Here is a 26356-nt window from a genome sequence, read left to right on the forward strand (position 1 = left end):
AACGATGAATAGACCAATAACAAGGTCTGAAGTTGAGGCAGCAATTAAGAGCCTACCTCACAAAAAAAGCCCAGGTCCAGATGGGTTCACAGCCGAATTCTACCAGACACACAAGGAGGAGCTGGTACCATTCCTTCTAAAACTATTTCAAACAATCCAAAAAGAGGGAATCCTTCCCAAATCATTTTATGAGACCAACATCATCCTGATACCAAAACCCGGCAGAGACCCAATGAGAAAAGAAAACTTCAGGCCAATATCCATGATGAACATAGATGCAAAAATCTTCAATAAAATATTGGCAAGCCGATTGCAACAGCAAATCAAAAAACTTATTCATCATGATCAAGTAGGATTCATCCCAGGGATGCAAGGCTGGTTCAACATACGCAAGTCTATCAACGTAATTCACCACATAAACAGAACCAAAAACAAAAACCACATGATTATCTCAATTGACGCAGAGAAGGCATTTGACAAAATTCAACAGCCCTTTATGCTAAAAACCCTCAATAAACTCGGTATCGATGGAACGTATCTCAAAGTAATAAAAGCTATTTATGACAAACCAACAGCCAATATCATACTGAATGGGCAAAAACTGGAAGCATTCCCTTTGAAATCTGGCACTAGACAAGGATGCCCTCTCTCACCACTCCTATTCAATATAGTACTGGAAGTTGTAGCCAGAGCAATCAGGCAAGAAAAAGAAATAAAGGGTATTCAAATAGGAAAGGTGGAAGCCAAATTGTCTCTATTTGCAGACGACATGATAGTATACCTAGAAGACCCCATCGCCTCAGCCCAAAAACTCCTGAAACTGATAAACAACTTCAGCAAAGTCTCAGGATATAAAATCAATGTGCAAAAATCACAAGCATTCGTCTACACCAATAACAGACTTAAAGAAAGCCAAATCAAGAGCGAACTGCCATTCGCAATTGCTACAAAAAGAATAAAATACCTTGGAATACAACTCACAAGGAACGTAAGGGACCTCTTCAAGGAGAACTACAAACCACTGCTCAACGAAATCAGAGAGGACACAAACAGATGGAGAAACATTCCATGTTCATGGTTAGGAAGAATTAATATCGTGAAAATGGCTATACTGCCCAAAGTAATTTACAGAATCAACGCTATCCCCATCAAGCTACCATTGACTTTCTTCACAGAACTGGAAAAAACCACCATGAACTTCATATGGAACCAAAAGAGAGCCCGCATAGCCAAGTCAATTCTAAGCAAAAAGAACACAGCGGGGGCCATCACACTACCGGATTTCAAACTATACTACAAGGCTACAGTAATCAAAACAGCATGGTACTGGTACCAAAACAGAGATATAGACCAATGGAACAAAACAGAGGCACCGGAGGCAACACAACATACATACAACTATACAATCTTTGATAAACCTGACAAAAACAAGCAATGGGGCAAGGATTCCATGTTTAACAAATGGTGTTGGGAAAACTGGCTAGCCATGTGCAGAAAGCAGAAACTGGACCCCTTCCTGACACCTTACACTAAAATTAACTCCAGATGGATTAAAGACTTAAACATAAGACCTGGCACCATAAAAACCCTAGAAGGAAATCTAGGCAAAACTATCCAGGACATAGGAGTAGGCAAGGACTTCATGAACAAAACACCAAGAGCATTGGCAACAAAAGCCAAAATAGACAAATGGGACCTAATGAAACTCCACAGTTTCTGCACGGCAAAAGAAACAGTCACTAGAGTGGATCGGCAACCAACAGAATGGGAAAAAATTTTCGCAGTCTACCCATCTGACAAAGGGCTGATATCCAGAATTTACAAACAACTCAAGCAGATTTACAGGAAAAAAACAAACAAGCCCATTCAAAAGTGGGCAAAGGATATGAACAGATACTTTACGAAAGAAGACATATATGAGGCCAACAATCATATGAAAAAATCCTCATCGTCACTGGTCATCAGAGAGATGCAAATCAAAACCACATTGAGATACCATCTCACGCCAGTTAGAATGGCGATCATTAAAAAATCTGGAGACAACAGATGCTGGAGAGGATGTGGAGAGAAAGGAACACTTTTACACTGTTGGTGGGAGTGTAAATTAGTTCAACCATTGTGGAAGACAGTGTGGCGATTCCTCAAGGCCTTAGAAATAGAAATTCCATTTGACCCAGCAATCCCATTACTGGGTATATATCCAAAAGACTATAAATCGTTCTACTATAAGGACACATGTACACGAATTTTCATTGCAGCACTGTTTACAATAGCAAAGACTTGGAATCAACCCAAATGCCCATTGATAATAGACTGGATTGGAAAAATGTGGCACATATACACCATGGAATATTATGCAGCAATCAGAAATGATGAGTTCGTGTCGTTTGTAGGGACATGGATGAATCTGGAAAACATCATCCTCAGCAAACTGACACAAGAACAGAAAATGAAACACCGCATATTCTCACTCATAGGTGGGTGATGAAAAATGAGAACACATGGACACAGAAAGGGGAGTACTAAACACTGGGGTCTATTGGGGGGAAAAGGGGAGGGCCAGTGGAAGGGGGAGGTGGGGAGGGATAGCCTGGGGAGAAATGCCAAATATGGGTGAAGGGGAGAAGAAAAGCAAAGCACACTGCCATGTGTGTACCTACGCAACTGTCTTGCATGCTCTGCTCATGTACCCCAAAACCTATAATCCAATAAAAAATTAAAAAAAAAAAAAAATGATAAAGAGGATATCACCACAAATTCCACAGAAATTCAAACCATCATCAGAGATTATTACAAAAAACTCTATGCATATAAACTAGTAAACCTGGAAGAAATGGTTAAATTCCTGGACACTTGCGTCCTCCCAAGACTAAACAAGGAAGAAGTCAAAACCCTGAATAGACCAATAACAAGATCTGAAGTTGAGGAAGCAATTAAGAGACTACAACACAAAAAAAGCCCAGGTCCAGATGGGTTCACAGCCGAATTTTACCGACATACAAAGAGGAGCTGGTACCATTCCTTCTGAAACTATTCCAAATTATCCAAAAAGAGCGAATCCTTCCCAAATCATTTTATGAGACCAACATCATCCTGACACCAAAACCTGGCAGAGACTCAACAAGAAAAGAAAACTTCAGGCCAATATCCATGATGAACATAGAAGCACAAATCTTCAGTAAAATACTGGCAAGCCGATTGCAACAGCACACCAAAAAGCTTATCCATCATGATCAAGTAGGATTCATCCCGGGGATGCAAGGCTGGTTCAACATACGCAAGTCTATAAACGTAATTCACAACATAATGAGAAGCAAAGACAAAAACCACATGATTATCTCAATTGATGCAGAGAAGGCCTTTGACAAAATTCAACAGCCCTTTATGCTAAAAACCCTCAATAAACTAGATATTGATGGAATGTATCTCAAAATAATAAAAGCTATTTACAACAAACCAACAGCCAATATCATACTGAATGAGCAAAAACTGGAGCATTTCCTTTGAAATCTGGCACTAGATAAGGATGTCCTCTCTCACCACAATCAATGTGCAAAAATCACAAGCATTCCTGTACACCCATAACAGACTTAAAGAGAGCCAAATCAAGAATGAACTGCCATTCACAATAGCTACAAAGAGAATAAAATACCTAAAAATACAACTAACAAGGAATGTAAAGAACCTCTTCAATTAGAATTACAAACCACTGCTCAACAAACAGATGGAGAAACATTCCATGTTCATGGTTAGGAAGAATCAATATCGTGAAAATGGCTATACTGCCCAAAGTCATTTATAGATTCAACACTATCCCCATCAAGCTACCAATGACCTTCTTCACAGAACTGAAAAAAAAACCACTTAAACTTCATATGGAACCAAAAGAAAGCCCACATAGCTAAGTCAATTCTAGGCAAAAAGAACACAGCGGGAGGTGTCACACTACTGAACTTCAAACTATACTACAAGGCTACAGTAATCAAAACAGCACAGTACTGGTACCAAAACAGAGATATAGACCAATGGAACAGAACAAAGGCCTCAGAGGCAACACAATATATCTACAACCATCCAATCTTTGACAAACCTAACAAAAACAAGCAATGGGGAAAGGATTCCCTGTTTAATAAATGGTGTGGGAAAACTGGCTAGCCATGTGCAGAAAGCAGAAACTGGACCCCTTCCTGACACCCTACACTAAAATTAACTCCAGATGGATTAAAGACTTAAACATAAGACCTAACCCCATAAAAACCCTAGAAGAAAATCTAGGCAAAACCATTTAGGACATAGGAGTAGGCAAGGACTTCATGAACAAAACACCAAAAGCATTGGCAACAAAAGCCAAAATAGACAAATGGGACCTAATCAAACTCCACAGCTTCTGCACGGCAAACAAAACAGTCAGTAGAGTGAATCAGCAACCAACAGAATGGGAAAAAATTTTTGCAGTTTACCCATCTGACAAAGGGCTGATACCCAGAATTTACAAAGAACTCAAACAGATTTACAAAAACAAAAACAAGCCCATTCAAAAGTGGGCAAAGGATACGAACAGACACTTTACAAAAGAAGACATACATGAGGCCAACAAACATAGTAAAAAATGCTCATCATCACTGGTCATTAGAGAAATGCAAATCAAAACTACACTGAGATACCACCTCACATCAGTTAGAACGGCGATCATTAAAAAATCTGGAGACAACAGATGTTGGAGAGGATGTGGAGAAACAGGAACACTTTTACACTGCTGGTGGGAGTGTAAATTAGTTCAACCATTGTGGAAGACAGCGTGGTGATTCCTCAAAGACCTAGAAATAGAAATTCCATTTGACCCAGCCATCCCATTACTGAGTATATATCCAAAGGATAATAAATAGTTATACTATAAGGATATATGCACACGAATGTTCACTGCAGCGCTGTTTACAATAGCAAAGACCTGGAACCAACCCAACTGCCCATCGATGATAGAGTGGACAGGGAAAATGTGGCACATATACACCATGGAACATTATGCAACAATCAAAAACGATGAGTTCGTGTCCTTTGTAGGGACATGGATGAACCTGGAGCCCATCATTCTCAGGAAACTGACACAAGAACAGAAAATGAAATACCGCATGTTCTCACTTATAAGTGGGTGGTGAACAATGAGAGCACATGGACAAAGGGAGGGGAGCAGTACACACTGGGGTCCGATGGGGGGAACAGGGAAGGGACAGTGGTGGGTAGGGAGTTGGGGAGAGATAGCATGGGGAGAAATGCCAGATATAAATGAAGGGGAGGAAGGCAGCAAATCACACTGCCACGGTGTACATATGCACCAATGTTGCATGTTCTTCAAATGGACCCTAAAACATAAATGCAATTTAAAAAAAAAAGAAAGAAAATACTATAAACACCTCTATGCAAACTAGAAAATCTAGAAGAAATGGATAAACTCCTAGATACATACACCGTTCCAAGACTAAATCAGGAAGAAGTTGAATCCCTGAACAGACCAATAACAAGTGCTGAAATTGAGGCAGTAATTAATAGCCTACCAACAAAAAAAGCCCAAGACCAGATGGATTCACACATGAGTTCTACTAAAGGTACAAAGTGGAGCTTGGTACCATTCCTTCTGAAACAATTCCAAACAACAAAAAAAGAGGGACTCCTCCCTAACTCATTTTATGAGGCCAGCATCATCGTAATGCCAAAACCTGGCAGAGACACAACAAAAAAAAGAAAATTTCAGGCCAGTATCACTGATGAATATAGATGCGAAACTCTGATATAAAATAGTGGCAAACCAAATACAGCAGCACATCAAAAAGCTTCTATTCACAAGGCAAAAAGTTGGAACTAACCCAAATGCCCATCAGTGATAGACTAGATAAAGAAAATGCGGCATGAGTTCATGTCTTTTGCAGGGATGAGTTCATGTCTTTTGCAGGGACATAGATGAAGCTAGAAACCATCATTCTCCACAAACTAACACAGGAAGAGAAAAACCAAACACTGCATGTTCTCACTCATAAGTGGGAGTTGAATAATGAGAACACATGAACACATAAACACAGGGAGGGAGAACATCACACACTGGGGGCCTGTTGGAGGCTGGGGGGCTGGGAGAGAAATAGCATCAGAAGAAATACCTAATGTAGATGATGGGTTGATGGCTGCAGCAAACCACCATGGCACGTGTATACCTATGTAACAAACTTGCATATTCTGCACATGTATCTCAGAACTTAAAGTACAATAATAGAAAAAAGAAATAAAATAAGGTCTGTATCACATCAATCTGGAATCTTATTATTAAGAAAACTAAAATAGAGAGATTTAGAAACTTTCTCAAAGTCACCCAGTTAATAATTCGTGAAGCCTAGTATCGAATCTAAGCAATCTTTTTTTTTTTTTTTCCTGTGGAAACAATGTCTCACTCACTATGTTGCCCAGGCTAGTTTCAAACTCCTGCCCTCAAGCAATCTTCCTGCCTCAGACTGCCAAAGTGCAGGAATTATAGTCTTGAGCCATACTGTGGGGCCTAGGAAATGTTACAAATAAAAAATAATCCTCTCCATTTTGCCTCAAATGCTTTAGGTTTCAAGTAACAAACTCAACTTAATATGGAATTTATCAGCTCCTACAAAAAATTCAAAGTTAGAAATTCAAAGAATTCAAAGGTTCAGTGTGGGTTTAATCACTGGTTAACTAAGTTCACTAAGGCCTAGTTTATTTCCATTTCCTCAATCTGCCTTTTGTGGATTCCACTTCATGCTAAAATTATCCCAGGACTAACTGCTTTCCCATCAACATCCAAAAAAAGTATATCCAACTAGCAACCTGATCTAAATCAGCTTGGATCACGTATTGCCTTCCCCAATGATCCTATACCTCCCACCTCCCTGTGGTCACAAACATCATGGCCAGGAAAAGTGAATGCACTTGTTGCTGCAAGCCAGTCGGGGTCCAACCCCAGAGATGGGGACAGACAGTTTTCTTGAAGCAAATGGGCTACATGAGGGAAGAGGCAGCTTATACAAAATGAACATGGGAAACATAAGGAAGAGGGAAGTAGATGCTGTATAGGCAACTTGTAAATGCCCAGTAGACATCTGTTCCTGGAAAACATAGAAAAAAAAGAAAAGGGGTAATTATAGAAGGGTTGAGATCCACTTACTAAGTATGCTGTTGTGATCTACATCTATTTAGAGACTGCTTTGAGATCCAACTTGATCTTAACAAGCTAAGTGTGGCAGATTATATTTTCAAAAATGGCTATGACAGTATCTCCCATCCTCCACGCTCTTTTTGCAATGTGACTTTGTTATGCCTACTCATAATGAAATGAGTTCTATGTTCCCTAGCCTTGAATCTAAGTGAAAATAATGTTACGCTGACTTCCAAACCTAGATCATAAATAATGGTATAACTTCTACTTGTTCTCTCTGGGGAGGTTTGATCTTAGAAATCAGCTACCATACTATGATGAAGTATAAGCAGCCCATGGACAGGTCCGGATGAAGAGCCTCCTGGTTCACAGACCTGGCTGAACTCCCTGCCACAGCCAGCACCAACTTGCTACACATGCAAAAAAGATATCATCTTAAAAGTGGATCTTGCACCCCCTGCAAAACCTTGCCAGAATTTCCAATTTTTAAGCAAATTAAATTATTCCTATTACTGTAAGCCACTAAGTGCTTTAAGCCACTGTATATCACATGGCAATGAATACCTGATACACCAAACAGAAAATGACTATACAGCCAAATCAAAGCTGTCATTCCATCTATCCCTTACTACATACATTCTGAAAAAAAAATGCCCAGCCATGACTATCTTTCATTTTAGATTTTTTTTTATTGCATTTTAGGTTTTGGGGTACATGTGCAGAACATGCAAGATAGTTGCATACGTACACACGTGGCAGTGTTTTGCTGCCTTCTTCGCCTTCACCCACATTTGGCAATTCTCCTCAGGCTATCCATCCCCAGCTTCCCTTCCCCGCTGTTCCTCCCCTATTCCCCCAAGTAGAACCCAGCGTGTAGTACTCCCTTCCCGGTGTCCATGTGTTCCAATTTTTCCTCACCCGCCTATGAGTGAGAATATGCGGTATTTCATTTTCTGTCCTTGTGTCAGTTTGCTGAGAATGATGTTTTCCAGATTCATCCATGTCCCTACAAAGGACACGAACTCATCATTTTTGATTGCTGCATAATATTCCATGGTGTATATGTGCCACATTTTCCCAGTCCAGTCTATCATCGATGGGAATTTGGGTTGGTTCCAGGTCTTTGCTATTGTAAACAGTGCTGCAATGAACATTCCTGTGCATGTGTCATTAAAGTAGAATGATTTATAGTCCTTTGGATATATACCCAGTAATGGGATTGCTGGGTCAAATGGAATTTCTATGTCTAAGGCCTTGCGGAATCGCCACACTGTCTTCCACAATGGTGGAACTAATTTACACTCCCACCAACAGTGTAAGTGTTCCTATTTCTCCACATCCTCTCCAGCATCCGTTGTCTCCAGATTTTTTAATGATTGCCATTCTAACTGGCATGAGATGGTATCTCAATGTGGTTTTGATTTGCATCTCTCTAATGACCAGTGATGATGAGCATTTTTTCATATGTTTGTTGGCCTCATGCATGTCTTCTTTTGTAAAGTGTTTGTTCATATCCTTTGCCCATTTTTGAATGGGCTTGTTTTTTACCTGTAAATCTGTTTGCTTTCTTTGTAAATTCTGGATATCGACCCTTTGTCAGATGGGAAAACTGCAAAAATTTTTTCCCATTCTGTTGGTTGCTGATTCACTCTAGTGACTGTTTCTTTTGCCGTGCAGAAGCTGTGGAGTTTCATTAGGTCCCATTTGTCTATCTTGGCTTTTGTTGCCAATGCTTTTGGTGTTTTGGTCATGAAGTCATTGCCTACTCCTATGTCCTGAATGGTTTTGCCTAGATTTTCTTCTAGGGTTTTTATGATGCCAGGTCTTATGTTTAAGTCTTTAATCCATCTGGAGTTAATTTTAGTGTTAGGTGTCAGGAAGGGGTCCAGTTTCTGCTTTCTGCACATGGCTGGCCAGTTTTCCCAACACCATTTATTAAACAGGGAATCCTCTCCCCATTGCTTGTTTTTGTCAGGTTTATCAAAGATTGTATGGTTGTAGATATGTTGTGCTGCCTCCGATGCCTCTGTTCTGTTCCATTGGTCTATATCTCTGTTTTGGTACCAGTACCATGCTGTTTTGATTACTGTAGCCTTGTAGTATAGTTTGAAGTCTGGTAGTGTGATTCCTCCCGCTGTGTTCTTTTTGCTTAGAATTAACTTGGCTATGCGGGCTCTCTTTTGGTTCCATATGAAGTTCATGGTAGTTTTTTCCAGTTCTGTGAAGAAAGTCAATGGTAGCTTGATGGGGATGGTGTTGATTCTGTAAATTACTTTGGGCAGTATAGCCATTTTCATGATATTGATTCTTCCTAACCATGAACATGGAATGTTTCTCGATCTGTTTGTGTCCTCTCTTATTTCGTTGAGCAGTGGTTTGTAGTTTTCCTTGAAGGGGTCCTTATGTTCCTTGTAAGTTGTATTCCAAGGTATTTTATTCTCTTTGTAGCAATTGTGAATGGCAGTTCGTTCTTGATTTGGCTCTCTTTACGTCTGTTATTGGTGTAGAGGAATGCTTGTGATTTTTGCACATTGATTTTATATCCTGAGACTTTGCTGAAGTTGCTTATCAGTTTCAGGAGTTTTTGGGCTGAGGCGATGGGGTCTTCTAGATATACTATCATGTCTTCTGCAAATAGAGACAATTTGGCTTCCACCTTTCCTATTTGAATACCCTTTATTTATTTTTCCTGCCTGATTGCTCTGGCTAGAACTTCCAGTACTATATTGAATAAGAGTGGTGAAAGAGGGCATCCTTGTCTAGTGCCGGATTTCAAAAAGAATGCTTCCAGTTTTTGCCCATTCAGTATGATACTGGCTGTTGGTTTGTCGTAAATAGTTTTTATTACTTTGAGATATGTTCCATCAATACCGAGTTTACTGAGGGTTTTTAGCATAAACGGCTGTTGAATTTTGTCAAATGCCTTCTCTGCATCAATTGAGATAATCACGTGGCTTTTGTTTTTGGTTCTGTTTGTGTGGTGAATTAAGTTTATAGACTTGAGTATGTTGAACCAGCCTTGGATTCCCGGGATGAATCCTAGTTGATCATGATGTATAAGTTTTTTGATGTGCTGTTGCAATCGGCTTGCCAATATTTTATTGAAGATTTTTGCATCTATGTTCATCATGGATATTGGCCTGAAGTTTTCTTTTCTTGTTGAGTCTCTGCCGGGTTTTGGTATCAGGATGATGTTGGTCTCATAACATGATTTGGGAAGGATTCCCTCTTTTTGGGTCCATATATATTTAGGATCGTTAGCTCTTCTTGTTGTATCGATCCTTTTACCATTATGTAATGACCTTCTTTGCCTCTTTTGATCTTTGTTGCTTTAAAGTCTATTTTATCAGAGATGAGAATTGCAACTCCTGCTTTTTTTTGCTCTCCATTTGCTTGGTAAATCTTCCTCCATCCCTTTATTTTGAGCCTTTGTGTATCCTTGCATGTGAGATGGGTTTCCTGGATACAGCAAACCGATGGGTTTTGGCTTTTTATCCAATTTGCCAGTCTGTGTCTTTTGATTGGTGCATTTAGCCCATTTATATTTAGGGTTAATATTGTTATGTGTGAATTTGATACTGCCATTTTGATGCTAGCTGCCTGTTTTGCCCGTTAGCTGATGCACATTCTTCATTTTGTTGGTGCTCTTTAGCATTTGGTATGTTTTTGGAATGGCTGGTACTGGTTGTTCCTTTCTATGTGTAGTGCCTCTTTCAGGAGCTCTTGTAGGGCAGGCCTGGTCATGACAAAATCTCTGAGTACTTGCTTGTTTGCAAAGAATTTTATTTTCCTTCACTTATGAAGCTCAGTTTGGCTGGATATGAAATTCTGGGTTGAAAGTTCTTTTCTTTAAGGATATTGAATATTGGCCCCCACTCTCTTCTGGCTTGTAATGTTTCTGCCGAGAGATCTGCTGTGAGTCTGATGGGCTCCCCTTTGTGGGTGACCTGACCTTTCTCTCTGGCTGCCCTTAGATTTTTCTCTTTCATTTCAACCCTGGTGAATCTGAGGATTATGCACCTTGGGGTTGCTCTTCTTGAGGAATATCTTTGTGGTGTTCTCTGTATTTCCTGCACTCTAATATTGGCCTGCCTTGCTATGTTGGGGAAATTAACCTGGATAATATCCTGAAGAGTATTTTCCAGCTTTGATTCATTCTCTTCGTCACATTCTGGTACACCTGTCAAATGTAGGTTAGGTCTCTTCACATAGTCCCTCATCTCTTGGAGACTTTGTTCATTCCTTTTTGCACTTTTTTCTCTAATCCTGGTTTCTCATTTTATTTCATTGAGTTGATCTTCGACTTCTGATAGTCTTTCTTCTGCTTGGTCAATTCAACTGTTGAAACTTGTGCATGCTTCGCAAAATTCTCGTGTTGTGTTTTTCAGCTCCTTCAGTTCATTCATATTCCTCTCTAAGTTGTCCATTCTTGTTATCATTTCCTCGAATCTTTTTTCATATCTTTTTTCAAGGTTCTTAGTTTCTTTGCATTGATTTAGAAAATGTTCTTTTAGCTCACGGAATTTTCTCATTATGCACCTTCTGAAGTCTGATTCTGTCATCACACTCATTCTCCGTCCAGCTTTGTTCCCTTGCTGGTGAGGAGTTTTGGTCCTTTTCAGGAGGTGAGGTGTTTTTGTTTCAGGTGTTTTCCTCCTTTTTGTGCTGGTTTCTTTCCATTTTTGTGGATTTATCCACCTTTCATCTGAGTCATTGCTGAGTTTTCGATTGGGTCTCTGAGTGGATGCCCAGATTGTTGATGATGAAGTACTTCTGTTACTTAGTTTTCCTTCTAACAGTCAAGCCCCTCTGCTGTATGACTGTTGAGGTCCACTCCAGGCCCTGCTTGTCTGGGGTACACCTGTAGCCGCTGTGGAACAGTGAGGGATGCTACCAGTTTTTTCTTTTGCTATGTTTGTCCCAGAATGATGCCCGCCAAATGTCAGTCTGATCAGTCTTTCTTGAGGAGACTCTTTGGATATATAGGGGTCAGGGAGCTGCTTGAGGAGACTGTCTGTACTTTAAAGAAGCTCAAGTGCTGAGCTGTGAGGTCCATTGTTCATTCAGGGCTGTTAGGCAAGTGCGTTTAAGTCTGCTGCAGCAGAGCTTATAAAACCCCTTTTTTTCCTCAGATGCTCTGTCTCAGGGAGTTAGGGCTTTCTTTATGAGTATCCGTTGCACTGTCCTGCCCAATTAGGAGGCAGTGTAGTCACTACTTGCCTGCCGAGGCTCTGCTCTGCTGCTGCGGGGTCCGCCCCGCCGCCGTGGGCTCCGCCCTGTTGGCGGAGTCTCTCTGTTATGTCGGGTTGCCTCAGTAATGGCAGACTGCGTCAACAATGGGAGCGTACCTCAGTAGGGGTGGAATGCATTGCTAATGGCGGATGCCCCTCCCCCACTAACCTGCACCATCCTGGATTCAGCTATGCCCGCAGTGAAACTCTCAACCCTGAGCATTTCGAATCTCTGTTTTGTTTGTCCCTGTGGGGGTGGGACCTGGCGAGCCTGATCACCTGGCTCCCTGCCTCAGAGCCCTTTTTCTTTTTTTTTAAGTTGAACAGTTGACTCTCTCCCAGGTGTTTCAGTTACCTGCTGATAGGGCACCAGGATCTGTGTAATTTCCCGTGCAGCAATCCACTGCACGGGCTCAAATGTCGCTTCCTGGTGATCTCCTGGTCTGGCTCACTGTCCAAGTCCCGTTTAATCAGATGGATATGCTAATCTGCCCTCCCAAATCTCAGATTGCCAGTTTAACAGGGCACCCAGACCAGTGCGCTTTGTGTGGAGTGCAGCGCCGACTGAAACAGCCACGCCAGCCAAGAGGGCTGCACTGGCATCCCGTGTCTCTCCTACACCTGGGAATTTCCCGGTTCTGTGGGCAACAAAGATCTGTCTGGAAATGCAGTTTGGACTCACCCTCTGCGCCTTCACTGAGAGCTGCAATCCTAAGTTGCTCCTACCGCGCCATCTTCTTTTTCCCTGACAACCTCATTTTAGATTTTTAAATTTCAAACATGTATAAACAATAGTATAGGGAACCCCTATGTATCTATCACCCAGTTTCAACAATTATTCTTCTGTGATTCCTGTATCATCTACATAACTACCAATTTCCCCCCTCTATTTTCAATTATAATTTAAGGTAAAATTTATATGATTTCAAATGCTAAATCTTAGCGATATAATTTTGATAATGGAAATACCCACACCCCAGGTGTGGTTTCTTTCCAACTCTCCAGAAAGTTCTCCTGTCCCTCTCCGGTTAATCCTCCTTTATCACTGAGTCCAGTCAAGAGACAGAAATCACACCAGTGGTTTGAATAAAGAACATTTATTCTATCTCATAAATACATTCTAATAAAGAATGCCATTCGAGGAATTACTAACTAGTAAAAGGAGAGTAACTACTAACACGGGGCAAAAGAGAACACTAAAGAACACCGTGTGGCTCAGACAGGGTACTAAACAATGAAATAACCTTGGAAGGAGGGCATCCCCCTCCCCAGGGCTGAGATTCAGAGAATGTGGAGTGTGGCTGAGGTGTAGCAGGAAAGTCCATCAGGCTGCCCTCAGACAGAGATGGTTCCCAGCCATGATGGGCCAAAGTGTGGTGAACAGGAGTCCGACACCAGCTCACACTAGTGAGCAGATGCCCCTGCTGGGGTGCCAGTGGGCTGAGGCTGGTGAGCAAAACTTGGTGAAGAGTGACTACCACTGGGTACGCCACACACATGCTCCTGGCAGCTGTGTCATGTGAACAAGAAGTGAGGAAGCACACAGGAACCAGGACGTAACGTCCCATCTTCCTCCAGGGTCTCTACAGCACTGACAAGACTTAACGCCATGCTAGCCCAAAGCAATGCCAAGGTCTAGCTCATGGCACCAGTCCAGCTCCTAGGTGTCAATGACTACTTTTCTCCTTTCCAATATTTTTGCAGTATCATAATCAGTTGTCTAATTTTATGGAAAAAAAAATTTTAGACTTTAACTAGAATTTATGCATTTTCTGGGAAGATATTATATGCTGTTATGTTCCCATTCATAAACATGGCAGAGAACTTCCTATCTTTAGGTCACCTTAAATGTCTTCTAATAAAATTTTACAAATTCCTCCAAAAAGGTCTTTCACATCTTGTCCTAAGAAACCTTACATTTTTTGTGGCTATTATAAATGTAATTTTAAAAAGCTACTATTAAAACTTTGGTTCTAGTGAATTGAAATGCAATTGATTTTTTAATATTCAGTGGAAGAATTTTGTGAGTATTTTTTTTTTTGAGACAGATTTTCACTCATGTTGCCCAGGATGGAATGCACTGGCACAATCTCAGCTCACTGCAACCTCCACCTCCTGGGTACAAATGATTCCCCTGCCTCAGCCTCCCAAGTAGCTGGGATTACAGGCATGTGCCACCATGCCTGGGTAATTTTGTATTTTTAGTAGCAATGGGTTTTCTCTATGTTGGTCAGGCTGGTCTTGAACTGCTTACCTCAGGTGATCCACCTGCTTTGGCCTCCTATGGATTTTTTTTTTTTTTTTTTTTTTTGGTCTACTCTTTCACTGTGGGTGTAATGGAATAGTCAGTAACGAAAGTACTAGGAAATGTAGGACTATGTTAGTGAGAGCCCATTTGACAACTGAGGATTGACATACTGAGGGAGTCAGAGAGACAGCTGGAAGGAGGCTCTTTTAAACAACCAGCTCTTGGGTGAACTAATAGAGCAAGAGCTCACTCATTATCACAGCGGAGGGCACAAAGCCATTCTGGAGGCACCTGCCCCAAAGACTCAAATACCTACTGCTGGGCCCCACCTCCAACACTGGGGATCAAATTTCAACAGATTTGGAGGGAACAAATAAAACAGAAAAAGGCAAAATGAATGAAAAGATGCATAATTCTAATAATCAGAATTTATTTTAAAAATCAAATGGTCATTCTAAAACTAAAAAACATGTCTGAAGTTAAGATTTCATTTGATATACTTAAGAGTAGACTGGACACAACATAAAACAAAATTAGTAAACTTAAAGTACAACATGAAACTCACTGTAATAAATTAAAACAATACAGCTATGGATAGAGTAAAAACTTAGAATTCTCCATCTCCTCCCCTAAAACCATTCCACAAGACAAGGCATGAATTGTCTTACAGATATACACATATATATGTACACATAAACATATATACAACATATATTAAATAATCGGACAGCTAGAACAGAATGGATAGTTGCTAAGCAACTTGCACTTTTTCTTTTTTACTTAATAATAAGTGTTAGGAGCCAGGTATGCCTAGGTGGGAAGATCACTTGAGCCCAGGAGTTCTAGGCTGCAGTGAGCAAGGATGGAGCCACTGCACTCTAGCCTGGGTGACAGACCAACACCCTGTGTCTCAATAATAATGATGATGATAATAATAATAAATCTTGGAGGGCATTTTCTTCTTAGTATTTACAGATATACTTTGATATACTTTATTCTACATAATATCTCATTCCCTTAGTCACTGTTAGGTCATTTACTATTTTTACTATGAAACAAAGTTATGATGAATATCCTTGTACATCCTTCTGAACACATGTGCAAGTATTTCTCTAAAGTAGATTCCCAAAAGTGGAAATGCTTGGTTAAAGGGTACATGTATTTAACATTTTTTTTTTTTTTGAGACGGAGTTTCGCTCTTGTTACCCAGGCTCGAGTGCAATGGCGCGATCTCGGTTCACCACAACCTCCGCCTCCTGGGTTCAAACAATTCTCCTGCCTCAGCCTCCCAAGTAGCTGGGACTATAGACAGGCACGCTCCACCATGCCCAGCTAATTTTTGTATTTTTAGTAGAGACAGGGTTTCACCTTGTTGACCAGGATGGTCTCGATCTCTTGACCTCGTGATACACCCGCCTCGGCCTCCCAAAGTTCTGAGATTATAGGCGTGAGCCACCACGTCTGGCCGAACATTTTAATATATATTTCTCTGGTACCATCCAAAAAGGGAAACGAGGGTGGGGAGGGGGAAGGGAGGAAGTCTACCAAATTGCCCCCAGAAACCGCCAAGGAGATTAGTTACTAACCTGGACTCTCCTCTTTCCTGCCCTAAACATCTCTCTCCCTCATTCTCCTCATAATGTATCTTTGCTCAAACCTCCTACTGCACCAATAGCCCCATCCCCACTCAAACACGCACATTCTTGGCCAATATCTCACCAACTATTTGTAGTAGGGAAAAAAAAGGTCAGCAAAGGCAAACTTTCTCAGCCTTCTATCCCCAAAACCTACAACACCTAGTAACTATCCCCTTCCTGTCTTCCTTCCCTTCTAATATAATGGGAGTGGGGAGCAAGTCCTTCCTCCTGTCTAAAGGCAATCCTGGTTGAGAGGGTCCTTACTTCACAAAGGGCTGGCTCCACTGACCAAAGTTCTCAGCTTCCACCCTCTCCTCAGCTAACCTCTAACTAGTTTCTGTCCTCACAGCTCCCCAAGGCTTACGCTGGGCAGAATTCAGGTCCTTATCTTAGGTGACTAGTGCTGACTCCCTACTTCTGACAACTCTTTTCATAATGCCACTCTACTGATTTTCCTCCCCACACTCTCTGGCACTTCTTTCTCACTCCTCCTCCAGTCCTCAGGCACTTCTTGTCCAAACCTTAAAAACTGAGTTTGCGTTTTCCGTCCTGGGCCTTGTGTTCTTTCCCCTGAGAGATGTCAACCACTGCCCACGTGCAGCTACCACCACCCTCTGTCTTCTCTCTCATCTGCATCCTCAGCCAGAGCGCCCACAAGTCCCAATTTGACTTCACTTTCTGGCATTCCGCCCCGCCTTCCCTCCACTCCTCCCCTAACCCGCTAATTTAGTCCCTCCTTCGGGAAGTCTTCCCTGACTCCTCCCCCTTTTAACTACCCACGTTGGTCCGAGTCTGCGCCACGCGTGTCCATTACCTCGCAGACCTGAGGAATGTAGTTCTCCTTGAAGTAGTTCTTCAGCCTCGGGTTGGCATTGCGTAGCGAGGCCATGGTCCGAGGCCTGACGGAGAAGCTGCGCTCATCCCCTCCCCGCGCGGGAACTAGGGGGCCTGGCGCGAAGGACGTTGTCCTGACAACCACGGGGCGGGGCGGAGTCGCCCCGCGCTCCACAGCCCTATGCGGGAGGGAGGGAGGCTCGCTTTACGCCCCGGGAGAAGCGACGCGTAAGCCGGCTTAGGGTTGCCGGCGGCGCCGACGTCTCCGCGTGGGGCGCGTGGTCCCAGCTGCTCCTCCCGGCGTCCAGCGCACCACCCGCCTCACCTGGTGAAAGCCTCCGGGATGCGCCCGGCCCTAGTGGGCGGTTATAGGTTTTGAGCTGGGCGGTTTCCGGGAGGCGGAGCTCAGACCCCCATTTCCTTTCTCCACAACCTAGTAGCTCTCCGGCTGCTGTGGCGGCGAGGCCCGCCTGTTCTGAAGATATCTGCGCTGGCCCAGACTAGCCTCCTGCTCGGGCCTGGCCCTGCGGCTCTGCCGCGGCGGCAGCATGGGTGGCGCCCGGGGCGTGGGCTGGGTGGCGGCGGGCCTACTCCTCGGCGCCGGCGCATGCTACTGCATTTACAGGCTGACGCGCCGTCGGCGGCGGGGCGACCGCGGGCTCGTTCTGCGCCCCTCGCAGTCCGCAGGTGAGACCGCCGGGTGCTGGAACTGGGCTGAAGGGCTCCCCAGGCCCGAGTGGTGGCTTGTGTGTCCTTGAGGTAAAATGAGGAGCCGAGCTAGAGGGAGAGGCGATACTTGCGTGGGTGCAGGGTGCTGCGTCGCCCCGCTGCGCCTTTGTTCGCTATACCGGCATGAAAACTTGTCCATGCTTCTTTGTTCACTATACTGACATGAAAACTTGTCCGAGCTTTCCGGCCCGAGCGCCGCGTCACAGTGGAGGATTAGGTTTCTTAAAAGCCTGTTGATGGCCTCTCTTCAAAGCGTGCTCCGGGCCTTTGTGTAACTAAAGGGATTCTCCAGATTGTGGAAAGGCTGTTGAGGGGCCGGGAGCGGTAAGTGAAGCTCTGCTTTCAGGTTCCCTGGAAGAAGGGACGCCAGAGGGACAGTTGTGCGGGCGCTCGGCCCGGCCTTAGAGGGGAGGTCCCTGGGAGTCACAGTGGTCCAAGACCTCGAAGCCTGATGTGTGTTTTGGAAATGGGAACAGTTGTCTGCGCGAGACACACCCTCCTAGGGGACAAATGCGTGATTCGGTTTCTGTCCAAAAGTTGAATGGTACGTTAAAACTCTCAGAAAGGATATTTCACATCATGGAAGCTGTTAGGGAAATAATTTAAAGTATCACATCTGCCATCCAAGAAACTCCTGTCCACAACTGCAGAAGAAAACTAAACAGCTTCATTGTTAAATAAGCACAAACTAGATTGCCTCACCATCTCGGGCAATTTGCTAATGGGCACCTGGTTCCACATCATAAAGATATTTTTACTTTTGCCCTGGATGAAGGCAATTAGCTAACACAACTAGAGAGAGAGCCTGTCTCAAAAATAATCTCATACTGATTTTATATAACTTCAAATAACTTTCTTCTTATGCAGAAGACTTAACTGATGGTTCGTATGACGATGTCCTGAATGCTGAACAACTTCAGAAACTCCTTTACCTACTTGAGTCAACTGAGGATCCTATAATTATTGAAAAAGCTTTGATTACTTTGGGTAACAATGCAGCCTTTTCAGTTAACCAAGTAAGTACCTCGACTCAGTAAGCAGACTCCTTCCATTCTTACACACTAGCAGTAATTGTGACCTTGTATAAATTAACCTTTCAGAGCTTCAGTTTCCTCATCTGTTCAATGTGGCTACTTAAACTGATAACATAATGTTTATTTACTTCTGAAAAACACAGCCTAATAGTAATATGATTAATAATGTGATTGTAGATCCCTATGAAGTTTGTCACTGGCATCACATTCATATTAAGTATGTCTAATCAACATTTAGCATTTCATGGCCTTTTAAATTATTTGAAATTCAGCAGTGCTTAATAAAACAATGAACACATCTAACATGTAAGTACATTAAATTGTATATAGGTCTTATGAGTATGGTTCTGATGCAGCTGGTCCCTGGACCACACTCTGATAACCACTAATCAATGTGAATGGCTTCTGCATGGAGACTTTAAGAGCTTAATTTGAGCACTTCCTTCTTCCTACTCTAATTCACAAGCCTCCAGCATGAAAAAATAGTTTAAAATTTTTTTGTAATTGTTTTCATCTAATCCCCTTTGTTAACATTATCATAAGTACAAAATTATTTTGAATTTATAGGGTTTTTTTAGCCCAGGTTTCTCCAGAATGGAAAGGATTACTGTAAAGCTCTATAGATGTATAGGGAGGTAGAGAATCTTTGTGCATTATCTACTCTTTCAGTTATAAATGACAGAATTCAACTTAAATTATTTTAAGCCAAAGAGAGAAAATACTGAGCTCAGCTGACTTGAACAGTGAAGAACAGCATTGGTTACAGGTACAACTGAGTCCATTTCAAGGTTGCAGGAAGAATAACCAGAGTTCCCTCTTTCTCTATCTTTTGGCTTTGGTATGGCCACTGCATTTTATTTACTGGCCTTTATTTTTCTGGCCACAAAGTGATTTTCTTGACACGGGTTGAAAGAAAGCCACTAGCCTCTCTAAGCATTCATCTCTGTAGCTTATGATCCAAAAGGTACAGTTGTTCTAGGATCCAATGCTAACCCTTTGGATCAATCTCCGGGGCAATCTCTGGATTAGTCAAGGTACCATGACCCATGTTTAGTGAGGCCTGGCTCACCTGAGCAGCCTACAGCTAAGTAGCAGGGATGGCTGTGAATACAACTGAACAACGATCCCAGCAGGGACTGTGTGGGACAGAGGAGATGCCACATCTGCCTCTGTAGAAAGAGGGCCACTAGACAAGCAAAAACAATAGATAGTGATTAATGTGTTAGCCTGCCTTTAAAGTATTTCTGATGGCATAATTTTGTGTTCCTCTAAAATAAGTTGTATCGGAGTAGGCCAATACCCACTAGAGAAGAAGTACCTTCTTGAGCAGCGGGGGTTGGTGCTCTTACCATCAATGATAGTGCCTTAACCTGCTTTAACAGTAGAGTTGAAAAAAAAGCAACGTGGTTTCTAGAAACTGCAGGTCCTTCGAAAGAACTTGAAATTGTAGAGGGAATGTTTATTACTCTTTTGATGCTAAGGTTACCGTTAACAGTAAAATGGCATATAAGAATTAAAGCAATTTAATTCTTCAATGTTTGGGCCAAAGACACATGGTAACATAGTATTGCAACTAACTGTAAAAAAAATCCCAGATTATTTTTCCTCTGAATATTTGGGCACCATTTTTCTTCTTCTACTACTTCTTCCTCCTCCTCCTCCTTCTCTTCTTCCTCTTGTTCTCTTTTTTTTTTTTTATTTTGAGTCACAGTCTCACTCTGTTACCCAGGCTGCATTTCAGTGGCACAATCTCGGCTCACTGTAACCTCGTCCCAGGTTGAAGTGATTCTCCTGCCTCAACCTCCCAAGTAGCTGGGATTACAGGCACCCACCACTGTTACTGGCTAATTTTTGTATTTTTAGTAAAGACAGGGTTTCACCATGTTGGCCAGGCTGGTCTTGAACTCCTGACCTCAAGTGATCCGCCTGCCTCGGCCTCCCAAAGTGCTGGGATTACAGGTGTGAGCCACCACGCCTGGCCCTGGGTACCATTTTTCAAACTGCATGGAACCTGATTCTGCAAGATGTCAGTGTGTTCCCACCACTTCCACTGCTGAAAAATGACCCTCTTTTTGTGTATAGTTCATAGACATACTATCAACAACATACGCCTCTTGAATATTCCCAATGCACATGAACATATTAAAGAAACATGCTTAGTCTTCTTTTACTCAGGTTTTCCTAAACTTACATAACTGTGGGAAACCACCCTCCCCCTTATTTTTATGGAACATCTATTAACATTTTGAGGGATTGGTGTTTAAAATAACACAGGTCAGCAAAACACTACTTTAGTATTCTAAATCATAGCACTTTTCCAGTTTTGCCTATAATGGAGAAGTTATTTAACTTATCTCAAAGAAAAATAATTTTGTTTGTAAGTTGCTTCAAGATCATTATAGTACCTCTGAATTTTTATTGTATTTCTCAACACTGGAGTTTAAATAATTATATATCTTAATAATTTTATTTTCAGTGGATTTTCTTTACCTATAAAAATATGAAGCCTGGCTCCTTGGCTCACGCCTGTAATCCTAGCACTTTGGGTGGCTGAGGTGGGTGGATCACCTAAGGTGAGGAGTTTAAAACCAGCCTGGCCATCATGGTGAAACCCCATCTTTAAATAAATAAATAAATAAATAAATAATTTTTTTTTTTTTAAGTATAGGTAGTGACATTTTTTTAAAAATAGAAATTAGGGCCGGGTGCAGTGGCTCACACCTTTAATCCCAGCACTTTAGGAGGCCAAGGTGGGCAGATCACCTGAGGTTAGGAGTTTGAGACCAGTCTCAACTTAAAAAAATACAAAATTAGCTGGGCCTAGTGGCACATGCGTGTAATCCCAGCTACTCAGGAGGCTGAAGCAGGAGAATTGCTTGCACCCAGGAGGCAGAGGTTGTGGTGAGCTGAGAATGTGCCATTGCACACCAGCTGGGTGACAAGAACAAAACTGCATCTCAAAAAAAGTAGGAATTAAATATTTCTATATGGGAAAGGTATTTCCAAAAAGGCATTAATTTTTAATTGTATTTGTGGATGCGAAGAATTCAGTGAACTAAAGTCCCTTTAGCATACTAGAGTCTCAGTCCTGGTTGTTTTTTTTTTCCCCTCCTAGGCTATTATTCGTGAATTGGGTGGTATTCCAATTGTTGGAAACAAAATCAACCATTCCAATCAGAGTATTAAAGAGAAAGCTTTAAATGCTCTTAACAACCTGAGTGTGAATGTTGAAAATCAAATCAAGATAAAGGTAAGTTGCCTGAAAATCCCAAATGTATAAGGTTTTCCATAAATGAAAGAGAAAATAACAAAAAGATGAGTAATGAAACTTTAGTAGACGATCCTTTGTAACTTTACAGCCAAGGATTACCTTTAGAGGAATGGAGAATAAGACAGAGGAGGGAGGAACCTGAAGTAGCTAATAAGAGGTACAATAAGACTTTTTTTTTTTTAGTACAATAATGCTTGTTTATTCTGTAGGTTATCCTCTACTTTATACCAGGGACAGCAGTGGCCTTAAGGTTATAGGCACAAACCAAATAGTGGATGTAGTTGGCTGAAAGTTAGGACAAGACTGTATCAATTAGAACTAGAATTACGAGAGATTCATTTAAAGAGCATATTCAATGCTGCATATTCATAAATATGGTCATCATACAGTTTGGCTTGTTTTGCCTTTGAAATTAAGTGAACTGTATCAGTGTATTGTGGAATGTTAAGTCACTGCATGCTTTAGCTCTTTCAATGGATGAGGCAAATGTGCAAATAGATTCAGCTGACTTTACAGAATAACTGTTCCTTGATCTAGTTTTATGGGGAGAAATCGTGCACTTTAGGATACATATAAAATGCTAACCTACATTACTGACCTTGCTTTAATGCTTTTTTCAAAAATGTTATTTATAAGATAGTTAACTCGTGAAAAAATAGCCTGGAAAATGCTAACAGTAAAAACACTCCAGCCTTGGCATATATAGTCAGAACCCAGTGATACCCCTCAGTTATAGAAAAAAGCTGTGTTTTCTGTTTACTAATGAAACAGGACCCCCATGTTCAAACCAGAAATTGTCATTCAACACAACAAATCAAGTCAAGAGAATCATGAAACAAGAAACAGGAGGATGTGCTCGTATGAAGAAAAAAACAACAAATAACCAAACTTTACTTCCTTGAACATGAGATTGATAGCAAGATTTCTAAGAGGTCATCTCTGTATTTAGTTTAGATAAAGACTTCCAGCCCAGAACACTGTTAGGAAGTAACTATGAGGAGCTTTGCAGAAGTGATGAGAGGCAAGTACTATACAGACTAGAAAATTTAATTTTTTACAGAATTTATAACAGATTACTATGCTATGAAGCAAAAGCAGGCTTAACATCAATAAAAATATATGACCCCCATCACACAAACAGCTAACTCTAAATCTACTTTGAAAATCTAATCAGTCAAGAAGTATTATCTGTTTGGAGGCTGTGTACCAAGTGTCAAAGATAAGTCTGCTGTCCTCACAGGAATATATGGGGTCTTTGACAATCAATTAGAATATCTAGTGAAGCAGATATTCTAATATTTGGGGAAATCTTGGAAAACTATTAAAGTATTCTGGAAATTACATATTTTTGCCCTTCCACAAGTCTTACAGATCCAGATGCAATTAGTTTGGTATAGGTATTTTTTTTTTTAGACGAAACCTCGCTCTGTCACCCAGACTGGAGTGTAGTGGTGCAGTCTTGGCTTGAACTGCCTCCCACGTTCAAGCGATTCTTCTGCCTCAGCCTCCCAAGTAGCTGGGACTACAGGTGCATGTCATCACGCCCGGCTAATTTTTGTATTTTTAGTAGAGGCGGGGTTTCACCATATTGGTCAGGCTGGTCTTGAACTCCTGACCTCGTGATCCACCCACCTTGGCCTCCCAAAGTGCTGGGATTACAGGCATGAGCCACTGCACCCAGCCTGAATAGGGGTCTTTATTAGTCCAGAAAATCTTTAGAATTCAATATAGTTATGGCTAATCAGAGACTAAAAAACCTTTATAAAGGTAAGTAGGATTGGAAATCAAGCACTCTTATTTTGAATTAGCATGTTTTAATCAAAGGTATAGAATTAGTCAAGTATCAGTTCACAATTCTGGAATGCATCCCAATGTCAAAAGACCACTAACATGCTATTTTGTATTATGAAGACTTCTCAATTTGAAATAGAAGGTAAAAAAAATATTGCCAGCCATAAAATGAATTTTACTCTACTTCCTCAGCTCTCCAAAGAAAAATCTTACTTTTTTCACATAAGAAACTCACTGGATCAAATAAATGTTAATTAAAGAAAAGATTGTGTAAGTAAAACTGGACAGAAGACAACCGCTGAAATCCATGAAAAAATTAATCATCAAAAGAATCATTTTTACAGTAGCCCCTTTGCTGTGAGAAATACTTATATGAGCCTTGGCCACGTCTCCAACATATAATGAGAACATATTACAGATTTCAATCAACCAATTTCCATTCCAGCTTGACAGGGTGCTGCAAATTGCTGAGATTCCTCCTTGGTTGAGGAAAATAGAGTAACTCCAATTTTACTAGACTCTTTTGCCATGGTGTTCCATGTGTTTATTTCAGTAGTACCACTGTTGCCAACACCTATTACTCATCTTCCATATTACAAACAATTCACATCTTTACTAAGATTTATATTAGCTAATATTTCAATAATCGGATCAATTTCTAACCAATACATTTCTTAATTTCATCAACATAATTCTTTGTAATTAAACATTTTGTGGGCTCCATTTTGCGAAAGTCTTTTGTCCCTCTCATTACCAATTGTGCCCAAAACCTTTAGGCCAGAAACTCTAGCAATTTGGCATGTTGCTAACCCAGCTCCTTTACTAGCCCCATGAACCAAAACACTCCAGCATTCATACAAACACTGAATCAGAGCTTCATATGCAGTAAGATGTGGGATACCAATGGCAGCATTTTAAAGTCCAGTTTTTCAGACACTTTGTAGACAGTGTGATCTGCTACAAGAGCATACTCCTCATGGCTTCCAGAGATTGTGCTGGTAGTGAAAACTAACTTTTTTTTTTAAAGTAAGTTCATTACCTCCAACACCTTTCATCACCCCAGTTACGTCTGAGTCAGCAGTATAGAATAAGGTGGTTTTCTATTGTAGGTACCAGAGTAAATGTATATATATGTATGCATGTGGTTGACACCACACACATGAACCTTGATTACACTTGATGGTATTTTGGAATTGGTACTGCAACATCTGACTGAGTTTCAGGACTTCTGGTCTACCAAATTCAAACACTAACAGCTCTTACCAGCTTCTGTTCAGTTTCCATGGTCATCTAGATAAAAGCTTTAGAGTGGGAATCAAAATCTCCAAGGGCTCCTTCATACTCCACTGAAGGAAGCTGGCCAGGCTGCTTCTATCTTTTGCAGCCAGTAAGACTTTCGGAGTTGGGGTTCAGTTTAAGGGTGCTAAAGGAACGAAGCCAGGGTCAGATAATGTCAGCAGAAAAATGCAATATTAGGAAATTATATTATTTCAATTCAGTATTTAACTCCTGCTTTGTGGTGCAGAGTATACAAATGAACATGATGCAACTCTTGTTAAGAAAGGCGGAAAGAAGGATAAAACAAGTCCTTAAATAGTTGTAAGCTAAGGCAGAACATAATGAAGTGCTTTCAGGAAAAAAAATGTAAGTAAAACATTATTGAGTACATAGATTTGATCCAAAAGTTTCTGTAAGAGGTAGAGTCTGACCTGACTCTTGAGAATGTCTAAGGTTACTGTACAGGTAGCGTTGGGGAAGGAGAGAATTCCAAGAGAATGGAACAAGATGAGGTGGACACAGCTGCAGGAATAACTAAGCTAGTCCATTTGGTAATCTTGTCATTAGAATTGAAATGGTAAAAAGATTCAGATATAATAAAGATGTAAACAGTCCACACATTTTAGGAAATACTTTGAAAGACATCAGCATCTTACAGAAATATATGATTTATAAAAAGTGGTCGGGCGTGGTGGCTCAAGCCTGTAATCCCAGCACTTTGGGAGGCCAAGGCTGGTGGATCACTAGGTCAAGAGATCAAAACCATCCTGGTTAACATGGTGAAACCCCGTCTCTACTAAAAAAAATACAAAAAATTAGCTGGGCATAGTGGCGCGTGCCTGTAATCCCAGCTACTCAGGAGGCTGAGGCAGGAGAATTGCCTGAACCCTGGAGGCGGAGGTTGCGGTAAGCCGAGATTTCACCATTGCACTCCAGCCTGGGTAACAAGCGAAACTCCATCTCAAAAAAAATAAATAAAAATAAAGCTAAATAAATGCCATGTTTTTAAAGGAAGGGTGTGTAATTAAATTGTAACTAAGGAGAATCAGTTCACTTTCAAATGTAAATTAGGGCCAGGTACTGTGGCTCACACTTGTAATCCCAACACTTTGGGAGCCAAGACGGGAGATTGCTG

At 41.3% G+C, this 26356-nt stretch overlaps 2 protein-coding genes across 27 annotated transcripts in view; one reads left to right on the top strand and one right to left on the bottom strand.

The window, feature by feature from the left end:
• FBXL13 (F-box and leucine rich repeat protein 13) overlaps nucleotides 1-17679 on the bottom strand; it is a 309560-nt gene extending 291881 nt beyond the window's left edge. For 22 of the 23 annotated variants that reach the window (XM_078343056.1, XM_054237844.2, XM_017975415.4 and 19 more), the window contains exon 1: nucleotides 17099-17469. In XM_078343056.1, coding sequence (XP_078199182.1) covers nucleotides 17099-17173 — 75 coding nt within the window. In that variant the 5' untranslated portion in view covers nucleotides 17174-17469. Of the gene's footprint in view, nucleotides 1-17098 lie in introns of all 23 variants that reach the window. The other variant, XM_054237838.2, reaches the window with a different exon arrangement.
• The window catches only part of ARMC10 (armadillo repeat containing 10), a 30663-nt gene continuing 21832 nt past the window's right edge, over nucleotides 17526-26356 (top strand). For 3 of the 4 annotated variants that reach the window (XR_013524061.1, XM_035255052.3, XM_002751675.6), the window contains exons 1-3: nucleotides 17526-17805; nucleotides 18715-18863; nucleotides 21997-22131. Coding sequence is in view for 3 of the 4 variants with exons in the window: in XM_035255052.3 (XP_035110943.1) it covers nucleotides 17667-17805; nucleotides 18715-18863; nucleotides 21997-22131 (423 nt within the window). In the remaining variant the exon portion in view is untranslated. Of the gene's footprint in view, nucleotides 17806-18238; nucleotides 18392-18714; nucleotides 18864-21996; nucleotides 22132-26356 lie in introns of those variants that run through there. The other variant, XM_035255053.3, reaches the window with a different exon arrangement.

This window comes from Callithrix jacchus, chromosome 11 (assembly GCF_049354715.1).
Source record: "Callithrix jacchus isolate 240 chromosome 11, calJac240_pri, whole genome shotgun sequence".
NCBI classification, from domain to species: domain Eukaryota; kingdom Metazoa; phylum Chordata; class Mammalia; order Primates; family Cebidae; genus Callithrix; species Callithrix jacchus.